Raw genomic sequence first — 12,968 nt, 5'->3', positions numbered from 1 at the left:
CTACTCCCTTCTCTATGTATCCCCCCTATGCATTATTGCTTCCCAGCTCTACAGGACGGCTTATTACAGGGACTGTTCCACATTTCTCAGCAGCATTTGCTCCTCGGCCTGTTACTGGCTGATACGTAGTGCATTATTTATTCCCTGTATTTGCTGTTCTGCTGTAGTGAATGTGCCGGTGCACGGGATGTGTCCGGGAGCTGATACACAGTTATTAGTGCTGAGCGAGTATTCTCGGTACTCTGGTTTCCCCGATCATGCTCGGGTGGTCTCCGAGTGTTTTGGCATGCTCGGATATTTAGTTTTCGTCACCGCAGCTGCATGATTTGCGACTACTAGACAGCCTGAATACATGTGGGGGTTGGCTGTTTGTTAGGGAATTCCCATATGTATTCAGCCTGTCTAGCAGCCGCATATCATGCAGCTGCGGCGGCAAAAACTAAATCTCTGAGCACGCCAAAATATGCGGGTACCACCCGAGTAACAAGTATACTCGCTCATGACTAATAGTTACCTGTAGTGACGACGCCGGTGCACGGGATGTGTCCTGGAGATGATACATCTTCTCAATCTATACCCTTGGCCTGGGACAACTCATAAAGTCCTATGGCTTCCAGTACCATCTATATGCCGATGAGACTCAGATCTACCTCTCTGGCCCAGATGTCACCTCTCTGCTCTCCAGAATCCCAGAGTGTCTATCAGCCATATCCTCCTTCTTCTCCTCTCGCTTCCTCAAGCTCAATGTGGACAAATCTGAACTAATTATCTCTCCTCCATCTCGCATATCTTCCCTACCTGATCTATTTATCAAAATAAATGAAATCACACTTTCCCCTGTCCCAGAAGTCCGCTGCCTCGGAGTAACCCTCGACTTTACCCTGTCCTTGAAACCAGACATCCAAGCTCTCGCCACCTTCTGTCGCCTCCAGCTCAAAAATATTTCCAGAATCCGTCCTTTCCTCAACCCTCACTCTACCAAAATGCTCGTGCATGCCCTAATCATCTCCCGCCTCGACTACTGCAACATCCTCCTCTGTGGCCTACCTTCTAACACTTTCGCATCCCTCCAGTCCGTCCTTAACTCTGCTGCCCGAATAATTAATCTCTCTCCTCGCTACACTCCTGCTTCCCCTCTTTGCAAATCCCTTCACTGGCTCCCAATTTCCCAGCGTATCCAGTTTAAACTACTAACACTGGCCTACAAAGCCATCCATAACCTTTCTCCTCCATATATTTCTGAACCAATCTCTCAATATCTTCTCACGTAATCTCTGGTCCTCCCAAGACCTCCTTCTCTCCACGCTTATTCGCTCCTCACCCATTCGCCTCCAAGACGTCTCCCAAATATCCCCCATCATCTGGAATTCTGTGCCCCAACATGTCCGGTTATCCACCACATTTGGATCCTTCAAACGAAACCTGAAAGCCCACCTCTTCAAAAAAAGCTTACAACCTGTAATGACCACACGACCACCTCAACACCATCGGATCTAGTGCAACCCCCGACCTACTGTCTCCTCCCCCATAATCCTGTACAATGTAAGCCCACAAGGGCAGGGTCCTCTCCCCTCTATCAGTCTGTCATTGTTGTTTTGTTTAATGTAAGTGATATTTGTATTTTGATGTAACCCCTTGTCATGTACAGCACCATGGAATTAATGGTGCTATATAAATAATAATACATAGTTATCTATAGTGAATGCACCTTTGCATGGGATGTGTCTGGGAGCTGATACCTAGTTATCTGTAGTGACTGTGCCGGTGTACGGGATGTGTCCGGGAGCTGATACATAGTTGTCTGCAGTAAATGCGCCTCTGCAGGGGATGTGTCCGGAGCTGATACATTGGTTATCTGCAATGAATGCGCCTCTGCACGGGATGTGTCCAGGAGCTGATACATTGGTTATCTGCAGTGAATGCGCCTCTGCACGGGATGTGTCCAGGTGCTGATACATGGCTATCTGTAGTGACTGCATCGGTTCCCGGGATGTGTCCAGGAGCTGATACATAGTTATCTGTAGTGACTGCATCGGTGCCCGGGATGTGTCCAGGAGCTGATACATAGTTATCTGTAGTGACTGCATCGGTGCCCGGGATGTGTCCAGGAGCTGATACATAGTTATCTGTAGTGACTGCATCGGTGCCCGGGATGTGTCCAGGAGCTGATACATAGTTATCTGTAGTGACTGCATCGGTGCCCGGGATGTGTCCGGGAGCTGATACATAGTTATCTGCAGTGAATGCGCCTCTGCACCGCATGTGTCCAGGAGCTGATACATAGTTATCTGTAGTGAATGCACGGGTGCACGGGATGTGTCCAGGAGCTGATACATGTTTATCTGTAGTGACTGCGCCGGTGCACGGGATGTGTCCAGGAGCTGATACATAGTTATCCGTAGTGAATGCGCGGGTGCACGGGATGTGTCCAGGAGGTGTAACATAGTTATCTATAGTGAATGCGTCAGTGCATGGGATGTGTCCTGGAGCTGATACATAGTTATCTGCAGGAATGCACCTCTGCACGGGATGTGTCCGGGGAGCTGATGCAGAGTTATCTGTAGTGAATGCGCCGGTGCACGGGATGTGTCCAGGAGCTGATACATAGTTATCTGCAGGAATGCACCTCTGCACAGGATGTGTCCTGGAGCTGATGCAGAGTTATCTGTAGTAAATGCGCCGGTGCACGGTATGTGTCTGGGAGCTGATACATAGTTATCTGTAGTGAATGCGCCGGTGCATGGGATGTGTCCTGGAGCTGATACATAGTTATCTGCAGGAATGCACCTCTGCACGGTATGTGTCCGGGGAGCTGATGCATAGTTATCTGTAGTGAATGCGCCGGTGCACGGGATGTGTCCGGGGAGCTGATGCATAGTTATCTGTAGTGAATGCGCCGGTGCACGGGATGTGTCCGGGGAGCTGATGCATGGTTATCTGTAGTGAATGCGCCGGTGCACGGGATGTGTCCAGGAGCTGATACATAGTTATCTGCAGGAATGCACCTCTGCACAGGATGTGTCCTGGAGCTGATGCAGAGTTATCTGTAGTGAATGCGCCGGTGCACAGTATGTGTCTGGGAGCTGATACATAGTTATCTATAGTGAATGCGTCGGTGCACGGGATGTGTCCGGGAGCTGATACATAGTTATCTGCAGGAATGCACCTCTGCACAGGATGTGTCCTGGAGCTGATGCAGAGTTATCTGTAGTGAATGCGCCGGTGCACAGTATGTGTCTGGGAGCTGATACATAGTTATCTGTAGTGAATGCGTCGGTGCACGGGATGTGTCCAGGAGCTGATACATAGTTATCTGCAGTGAATGCGCCTCTGCACAGGATGTGTCCTGGAGCTGATGCAGAGTTATCTGTAGTGAATGCGCCGGTGCACAGTATGTGTCTGGGAGCTGATACATAGTTATCTGTAGTGAATGCGTCGGTGCACGGGATGTGTCCGGGAGCTGATGCAGAGTTATCTGTAGTGTTTGTGCTGCAGACCTTATAACTTATTATTATAACAGGTTATTACAGGGGAACGTTTCACATTACTCTCATTAATTATTACATTATTTTTCTAGTATAAAACTTCTATTTAAAGATCCTTTTCCTGAAAGTAAGATAATTACCGTACCTCAATTCTTACCTCCGGTGATAAACTGCAAAGGGCTGTGGGAGGATGTAGGTGCATCGTTGTCTTCTGCAGCAGTGCTACATAGGGAACTTAGTGCATAATGGCCATCAAAGTCCATACCTCACCACCCTCCTGTGACTGATACCTCTATATACAGTAGATAACACAGGACCCCCATTCATAATAGGTGATGTCACCGCTCACCTCCACCTGTACAATGACTGATAACACCTCTATATACAGTAGACAACACAGGATCCACCATTCACAATAGGTGATGTCACAGCTCACCTCCTCCTCCTGTACGATGACTGATAACACCTCTATTTACAGTAGATAAAGCTGCATCCACAATAGATGTCACAGCTCACCTCCTCCTCCTCCTCCTTCTCCTGTACAATGACCTAATGAAATCCTGCACAGCAAATACTTAGTGCAGTTTAGGATTTGTCTGTATAAACCTGACTATAACAATGTATGATTTTCTGGTGACACTTGCCTTCATTGTATGGATTTCCTCAGCTTTGTCAGTATGCACATCACTTGGTCGTCTCCCTTGTGGATTTTCAGCACCTTTTAGATTTTTTTTTAATTTGTTTTTCTTAATTTGTTGACTGCGACTTGTGATTTTTTTTTTTTTTTTGTCACGGGTAATGTGCAAACTGTCACTACAGGCCAATGTTTTTCCTTTCGAGAAGGTGGCGTCTGTCCCCCTAGATGACACTTCTCTAATGAGGAGTATAGTAATAATCACACTTAAAGGTGTCGTCTCGTGTGATAAATGGTTAAAATAAGTTATTAAAAAAAAAAAAAAACAACCTGTGCAATATATTATTTTTTTAAATAAAAATTTGTCACTCCTGAAGTACGGAGCAATTTTTAATTCTATAGTTTACAGCTTGTTACCTAGATTACCGGCCACCACTGCATTCTATCAGAGGTGGACATGGGAGCGCAGCTCTCGCAAGCTCTTTGCTTTTCTGAAACTGGTTGGATCACGGTGCCCCAGAGGTTGCAGTGTCGGAGCGCTTGCAGTTTGGACTAGTGGCTCATCCATGCAGCTGACAATCATTCAGGAGCACACCACTCCCGGGCGAGGAAGCCGGGAGGCCGAGGAGCTGTGCGCTCCTGAAGATCCAGCTTGCGAAAATCTTCTTTAACAACCTTCAAATAAATATTGTATCATTGCCAGGCGAGTGTGTCAAACACAGGACCATGCAAAAATGTACATGTAGGGCCATCTGTATGAAAGACTTTGGGGTTTGCTCATTACAGGATCACCTGTTGTCTAAGGACCGGCCGCTGCTACATTGTGTACTGCGGGGAGCATGCTACGTTGTGTACTGCAGGGAGCATGCTACGTTGTGTGCTGCGGGGAGCATGCTACGTTGTAGCATGCTACGCTGTGTGCTGCGCGGAGCATGCTTCGCTGTGTGCTGCACGGAGCATGCTACGTTGTGTGCTGCGCGGAGCATGCTACGTTGTGTGCTGCGCGGAGCATGCTACGTTGTGTGCTGCGCGGAGCATGCTACGTTGTGTGCTGCGCGGAGCATGCTACGCTGTGTGCTGCGCGGAGCATGCTACGCTGTGTGCTGCGCGGAGCATGCTACGCTGTGTGCTGCGCGGAGCATGCTACGCTGTGTGCTGCGCGGAGCATGCTACGCTGTGTGCTGCGCGGAGCATGCTACGCTGTGTGCTGCGCGGAGCATGCTACGCTGTGTGCTGCGCGGAGCATGCTACGCTGTGTGCTGCGCGGAGCATGCTACGCTGTGTGCTGCGCGGAGCATGCTACGCTGTGCTGCGCGGAGCATGCTACGCTGTGTGCTGCGCGGAGCATGCTACGCTGTGTGCTGCGCGGAGCATGCTACGCTGTGTGCTGCGCGGAGCATGCTACGCTGTGTGCTGCGCGGAGCATGCTACGCTGTGTGCTGCGCGGAGCATGCTACGCTGTGTGCTGCGCGGAGCATGCTACGCTGTGTGCTGCGCGGAGCAGGCTACGCTGTGTGCTGCGCGGAGCAGGCTACGCTGTGTGCTGCGCGGAGCAGGCTACGCTGTGTGCTGCGCGGAGCAGGCTACGCTGTGTGCTGCGCGGAGCAGGCTACGCTGTGTGCTGCGCGGAGCAGGCTACGCTGTGTGCTGCGCGGAGCAGGCTACGCTGTGTGCTGCGCGGAGCAGGCTACGCTGTGTGCTGCGCGGAGCAGGCTACGCTGTGTGCTGCGCGGAGCAGGCTACGCTGTGTGCTGCGCGGAGCAGGCTACGCTGTGTGCTGCGCGGAGCAGGCTACGCTGTGTGCTGCGCGGAGCAGGCTACGCTGTGTGCTGCGCGGAGCAGGCTACGCTGTGTGCTGCGCGGAGCAGGCTACGCTGTGTGCTGCGCGGAGCAGGCTACGCTGTGTGCTGCGCGGAGCAGGCTACGCTGTGTGCTGCGCGGAGCAGGCTACGCTGTGTGCTGCGCGGAGCAGGCTACGCTGTGTGCTGCGCGGAGCAGGCTACGCTGTGTGCTGCGCGGAGCAGGCTACGCTGTGTGCTGCGCGGAGCAGGCTACGCTGTGTGCTGCGCGGAGCAGGCTACGCTGTGTGCTGCGCGGAGCATCGCTGTTTCTTCAGCCTTCAAGCAGAGCCGATTGCTGGAAGTGTTACTTGGCCGGCCGCAGACAATATAGCTCATTACCCTGATCCCCACCTCTCTCCACTATGACTAATAACTGACTAGATGCGATAGCGCTGCTCCTCCTGACCTCGCTTTATCATTGTCACTTGCAGTCTTCAGCACTCTGTTGATCTCTCCTGGCCGTAGACGTCTCCTGTACTGATGTCGGTTCCTTCAGCTCTTAGGACCGCCTCTAGCGATTCTACTCATCATTATGCATGTTATACATTTGTGGACCTGGGTGGTTTTGTTTCTGAATGAAATGATGTAGACTTTTGGGTTCCTCCTTATATCTAGTTGATGACCTCTTTGCTTTTGTAGTAAGCATTGCAGTTATCTGGGAAAGTGTCATCAGAAAATGACCTGTTCTCTATCAATAGTTATTATCATTTTTTATTTGATCAGTTATGACTGTGTGTGTATGTCTACTATATAATTGTCTAAGGGTCACTTCCGTCTGTCTGACCTTCTGTCTTTCTGTCACGGATATTCATTGGTCGCGGCCTCTGTCTGTCATGGAATCCAAGTCGCTGATTGGTCTCGGCAGCTGCCTGTCATGGCTGCCGCGACCAATCAGCGACGCCACAATCCGATTAGTCCCTCCCTACTCCCCTGCAGTCAGTGCCCGGCGCCCGCTCCATACTCCCCTCCAGTCACCTCTCACACAGGGTTAATGCCGGCGGTAACGGACCGCGTTATGCCGCGGGTAACTCACTCCGTTACCGCCGCTATTAACTCTGTGTGACCAAGTTTTTACTATTGATGCTGCCTATGCAGCGTCAATAGTAAAAACATCTAATGGTAAAAATAATTTTAAAAAAAATTATTATAATATACTCACCTTCCGCCGCCTTTCCCGCTCCTCGCGACGATCCGGTGGCAAGGAAAAGGACCTGCCATGACGTCACGGTCATGTGACCGCGATGTCATCACAGCGCCTGCGCGAGAAGGAGGCGACAGAACTACAACGGGTACCCTCGGAAGGTGAGTATATGTTTATTTTTTATTTTTTAACCTGTGACATACGTGGCTGGGTAATACACTACGTGACTGGCCAATATACTACGTGGCTGGGCAATATACTATTTGGCTCTGTGCTGTATACTACGTCGCTGTGCAATATACTACGTGGCTCTGTGCTGTATACTACGTCACTGGGCAATATACTACATAACTGAGCAATATACTACGTCACTGGGCAATATACTACGTAACTGGGCAATATACTACGTGGCTCTGTGCTGTATAGTACATGGGCTGGGCAATATACTACGTGGACATGCATATTCTAGAATACCCGATACGTTAGAATCGGGCCACCATCTAATATATATAGATTATCTATATCTATCTATCTATATCTATCTAATCTATCTATATTATCTATTTGTGCAATGTTCACCCCGGCCCCTAAGGCTGTGTTCACACTCCTTTTTTTCTGCAGGCAAAAGCCACTCTCTTGGCAGTAAAGGAGCTGCTTACAAAAAACATGTGTATGCATGAGATTTCTTAAAAATCATAACTTTTGCTGGTGCAGTAATTTGCATAAAAAAGCAGCAAAACACATCATGTGAACATAGCTTAAGTCTGATGATCTACAGGTGACTTCATTATCAACAAAGGCCAAGATTACAATGACAGATACTGTTTCCACATACATTCCTCGACATAGAAATTGCACCACCAAAAAGAAATGTCATGGATATATGGAACTCCGTCTCTCAGGATGGAGACATGTCACTGATCGGCAAATAATGAATAATGGAATAATTATATTCAAGACATCTGGATTTATTCAGAATGGAGTATCGGCGCCACATGCAGGAATCCCAGCACTTATACACCTTGACTGTTATCAATGAGGTTATTAATGTTCTGCCTCTCTGATTGATTGTATTTGGAAAAATCATAAAGATCTGCTACTGGCAGCTCCTTTGTAATTATTAACCAATGATGTCCCAGATGTGGAGACCAACTTGGAGATGCTGCAGGACATGGTAGCAAGTTTAGGACATGCAGGCTGTTTACAGTATCACCAGCAACTTACAACCTGGGGTTCAAAAACTGCTCCTGGGATACTCTAGAAAAATGGCCATTCCTTTGGTTCCAAGACCAAATCAAGATAAAGGAGAGTTGTTGGGGCACCTGGAATGAAGACAGGTCTGGTCCGGCTACTGTTATTTTTGTTTTGTTTTTTTACCACCCAACACCATAATCCCAGAAGTAGGGTTGGTGTTACATTCCCTCTTGAAGGCCTCTTCATGGTGTTGTCTACGGGGGCTGTAGATGGAGCCCAGAAGCTGCATTTGAGGTCTATCCTTTTTTGTAGCTTTTGTCTTGGATACAGGGATCTGTCTGGAGACAACAGGGCTATAAGATCTTATGATGCCGGGAGTAGAGGTGGGTGTCATGTATGACCAGACTGGACGTCCGTCTTGGGCAATGCAAATCGAAGTGCTGATCTCTTAATTCTCTTCTGAAGAGTGTTATGTATTTGGTCCCTGAATCTGACTGAGCACTAAGGACTAAGAGGTCTCCTTCCTTTTTTTGGAGAAGGCTTATGATAAACCTCCTCCAATACACTTTTTGCGGAGGTAACCCAGCAAAATTCATGAGGAACGACCTTATTCCAGGAGTCTGTCTATCCTTGCTGGATCCATGGTCTCCTTTAAATAGAACATAGTGGTGGGGGAGACAGAATTTACGAACAACCCAACGTCATATCCTACTGGCAGTGGTGGCCAATATCTAGAAGAACAGAGTTTATCAGGTTGCCCTCTGACAAGAAATGTACTCGGAACTCGAAGTGCCTTCCAATACGTTGCTTCTCAATACTTCTCGCTACTATTGATTTTCTGAAATACTTTTCTTTTTTACTCGTGCATTTGCTGACTTAATGGTTTGTAGTGTTTTGCTTTTGATGGTTTTGTAGAATGCAGTTTTCTGCCATCTTAGATATTGATAACTTGAGATTGTATTTATTTATTTGTAATTTTTCCATTATTTTTCAGCTTTAAAGGACTCTCGATTCCAGCTGGTGAACTTCTCCAGTAGTGAACTGAGGGTATCTCTCACGAATGTGTCCATCCACGATGAGGGGAGATACTTCTGCCAGCTGTACACGGACCCCCCACAGGAAGCATATACGACAATCACTGTTCTTAGTAAGGAGTAGCTACTTTCTCTCCTATTTAACTTTTTTTTTATTTTTGCTTGTTTTATCCATGAAAGCACCTTTTTTATGCTTTTCTTACATCACTTTGTTCTTGACCCTCTCATTCATTTTTCCCTTTTGACTTCTGCCGTTTCCTTGATACTAGAATTGTATCTTGTATTTTAAGCAATTGTTCGACGTAGAAAAAATTAATGCTTCTACATTTTGTTGACCTTCATTGACATCTAATGTTTCATCTACATCTGTTGTCGTCTGTGTAATCTGTCCTGACTTCCAGTTTTGTTTTTCTTTTATTTTGCATTAATATTTATCTTTCGACTTTTGAGCGCTTTGTTTTGTTTTTGTTTTACATTTTTGCTTTATAAACATCCTGTTCTTGTCGATTGATCGTTACAGCAGAAAAATAACTCTTCCTGGCTGTTAATGCAAGGCCTTATTTTTTACTGAAAGGCTCTACATACATTAAATTTGGCTGAATTGATAGTCACTGGTTAGGTGGACCATCTATGGAGGCCTCGCGAGCTCCCAACACATGATGGTGGTAGAGCGAGAGAGGTTTGACTTTAGACACCAAACCCTTTTGGTTCCGAGGGAAGTAAGCTACCGGCGTATTAGTTTCCATTCTCCCCATTGAAAACATGACTGAACTGAGCATGGCAGATGATCTCCAGTCGCTGTGTCCAAGTAGTGGCACCAGGATCTGACCTTGGCAGCTGATCCTCGCCCTTCAAAGACATGGCACTCGCTGCAAACTCATTCATGAGTCTTTACTTTTCTTTTACCTTTTTCTTGGGATCAGCCCCCTGGTTGGGTAGATATACACCCCTGCTCCTTTACTCAGGTACGTTTAATTCAGAGAGTCAAAGAAGGTCTCGGAATCTTGTCTGATAAGTTGTGTATCAGCAAGGCCCCCTCAAGGACACACATGACCCATAACCAGATGCAGGACAAGGAATTCTAATGGAGGCCTATTTACATTATGGTCCATGGAGGCCACCTCAGAGTGACATAGTGCTACAGAATCGAGCTGTTTGACTTCTATGCAAGGACCACCAGTTGTCTTCTGACCCCAGATGGACAGCATCATAGGCAAATATCGAGTTCCGGTAAGGAGACTTATGGCCAATGTATGCATGACAAACTGTGAAACACAGATGTGTGAAACCGGCCTTGGTACTTGGTTTACTTGCCATCTTAAAACTAACCAGTTGACTTATGTCGGCCATGAGAAATAAATTACATCCGGATTCTTTCTGGCAGTAAATAATGTTTTTTGAGAACACAGGTTTGGACATGTTGAAATCCAACTTGCCTGGTCCTCCTTTCTCCCAATATCTGCTTTCTGAGGACAGGCAAGAGTCACCACAGACGTGAGATTGTTAGTTGACTTTTATCGGAGTGTTTGACCGATGATACTTTTTTCGAGTCTGATCTAAAAATGTTTCTTTTTGTCAAATCACCAATTGATCGAAAAAGTTAGTTGTATTTTTGGTTCCCCCGATTCTCATCCCGTCTTCATTGTCATTTTTAGTTCCACCAAACAACTTGGTGATCGATGTGCAGAAGGACACGTATGTAGAAGGGGATGAAGTGGAGATGAATTGCACAGCCATGGCCAGCAAGCCGGCAGCAGTAATACGCTGGTACAAGGGCAGTCAGGAGCTGGAAGGTGAGAAAATTAAGTGCGTTGGGTGCAGGTGACAAGTGCTTAAGGGCAATTTACAAGGGATATTCCAATCCTTTACACCATGACCTATATGTCCGATAGGCGTGCGTCCTACCTACAGAATGAGAACCTATTGAATGATGTGGTCCGTGAAGAGGTGGCTGCACCAGTGCTGATCTCTCCATTTATTTGTAAAGGATTTCTGCATGTGCGGTCACCTCTTTATTCCAGAGAGCAGATGACAGCAGTGATGACTGCAGGACTTGGATGTCTATGATGGTAAATGTTTTGGGGACAGTAAGAGGTTTTCTAAAACTTTGATGATCTTACTTCATGGCCTCCATTGATCAGCGGATAGAAAGACACGTGGTTTCATTGTGTGCTAAACTGATATGTACATCTGGTAGCATCTGTACCTGGTACTGCAGCTGTATCCTATTAACTTGAATGGTACACAGCTACAGTACCAGGCACAATCCCTATAATTTGTGTGGACAAGGCAATCGTATTCACAAGAGAGCCCCAACCTTTTTTTCAATTAGCTGATCATGGCGGTGCTGGGACCCCAGATGATCTTATATTGTTCCTAAACATATTCCATCAGTATTGAAAAGTTTACAAAACTCTGAGGATATTTAGGATCGCATGGCGATAGATATCATTCTCTGATCACTAGACTGTGACTCTCTAGCTGCAAAACTACAACTTCAAGATGTAGCTAAACATAGACTGCTTCAAGACCATTGTGATATCTTATAATGGATATACTGATGGTGAGATCCAGAATGTTAATTCTGTGGATTAACTTTTGTCATATTAAACGGATTGTCCTGGACTTTGATTTTGTTAATATCCGATTGATGACGGTCCGACTTCCAATCGGACGTAACAGCACAACAGCTCCATACACTGTGTAGTGGCCTTCTCCGGTACTGCAGGTCAGATTAGAATTGCTGCAGTACAGAGAATGGCCACTACACCGTGTACGGAGCGCTGGTGTACCGGATCAGTAAAAGCTTCCAGGCTGCCACCAATCTTATATTGATTACTTAAGTCCAAGACTATCCTTTTAAGTCCACATGCCACGCCATTTTTTGGGGGGTCGAGGGTTGCAGTAGTTGTACTTTATTATAGGTGCATTTTTATTTATTTTTCTATTAGATGTAGAGCTCTACAGTAACACCTGAATGATTGCTAAGGATTTATCATGTTGGTTACTTCTCAGCGCCATTTAATTAAATTACTGTTTTAGAAATGATGGGCAGGAAAAACGTGATTGCCGAGGTCGCGGGTTTTCTTCTTACAAGACATAACGATTGTAATTCACTGCCTGCCGAGAACAGAAAATGACTTAGATTTTGATGGAACTTTACACTTTTTTCCGTGGAAACCTTGAAACAAAAAGCTTAGGAAGGTGCATTTATGGAGGCAGTGATGCTCTATAGATGGCGAAATTACACATTAGATTGGGGAAACTCGAGATCAGGTCATCCTGACATTGTGCCGGGTGGTAAATACGAATCCAGAACTAGGACATGGATTTCAGCATTCTCTGCACACCGAGAGGGAGAATCAGGATGGCTCCATGATGACGATGATGCATATTGCACAAAGAGGTAATGCTGTGGATGTTTGCAGGTGGCAAGACGGAGGTGGAGGCCATGGACAATAAGATGTTCAGAGTTCGCAGTCAGATATCCGTCACCATTCTACGAGAAGATGACGAGGTTCCGTTTGTCTGTCTTGTGGATCATCCGGCTGTGAAGGATCTGGAGACTCGGCAGTACATTGATGTGCAGTGTGAGTAGTATCCTAATGGGGAACTTTGGGGTTCACTTTATTTAATGAG

General features: G+C 46.8%; 1 protein-coding gene across 11 annotated transcripts in view; it reads left to right on the top strand.

Annotated features, from left to right (window-relative positions):
• The window catches only part of CADM1 (cell adhesion molecule 1), a 239,394-nt gene that overhangs the window by 149,919 nt on the left and 76,507 nt on the right, over nucleotides 1-12,968 (top strand). For all 11 annotated transcript variants that reach the window (XM_077249826.1, XM_077249828.1, XM_077249825.1 and 8 more), the window contains 3 exons: nucleotides 9,290-9,442; nucleotides 10,985-11,122; nucleotides 12,758-12,919. In XM_077249826.1, the coding sequence (XP_077105941.1) occupies nucleotides 9,290-9,442; nucleotides 10,985-11,122; nucleotides 12,758-12,919 (453 nt within the window). The remainder of the gene's footprint in view (nucleotides 1-9,289; nucleotides 9,443-10,984; nucleotides 11,123-12,757; nucleotides 12,920-12,968) is intronic.

The sequence above is a fragment of the Ranitomeya variabilis genome, chromosome 4, assembly GCF_051348905.1.
Source record: "Ranitomeya variabilis isolate aRanVar5 chromosome 4, aRanVar5.hap1, whole genome shotgun sequence".
Taxonomy (NCBI): domain Eukaryota; kingdom Metazoa; phylum Chordata; class Amphibia; order Anura; family Dendrobatidae; genus Ranitomeya; species Ranitomeya variabilis.
The sequence above is the reverse complement of the archived record's forward strand: the minus strand, read 5'-3'. Positions and strand labels throughout refer to the sequence as shown.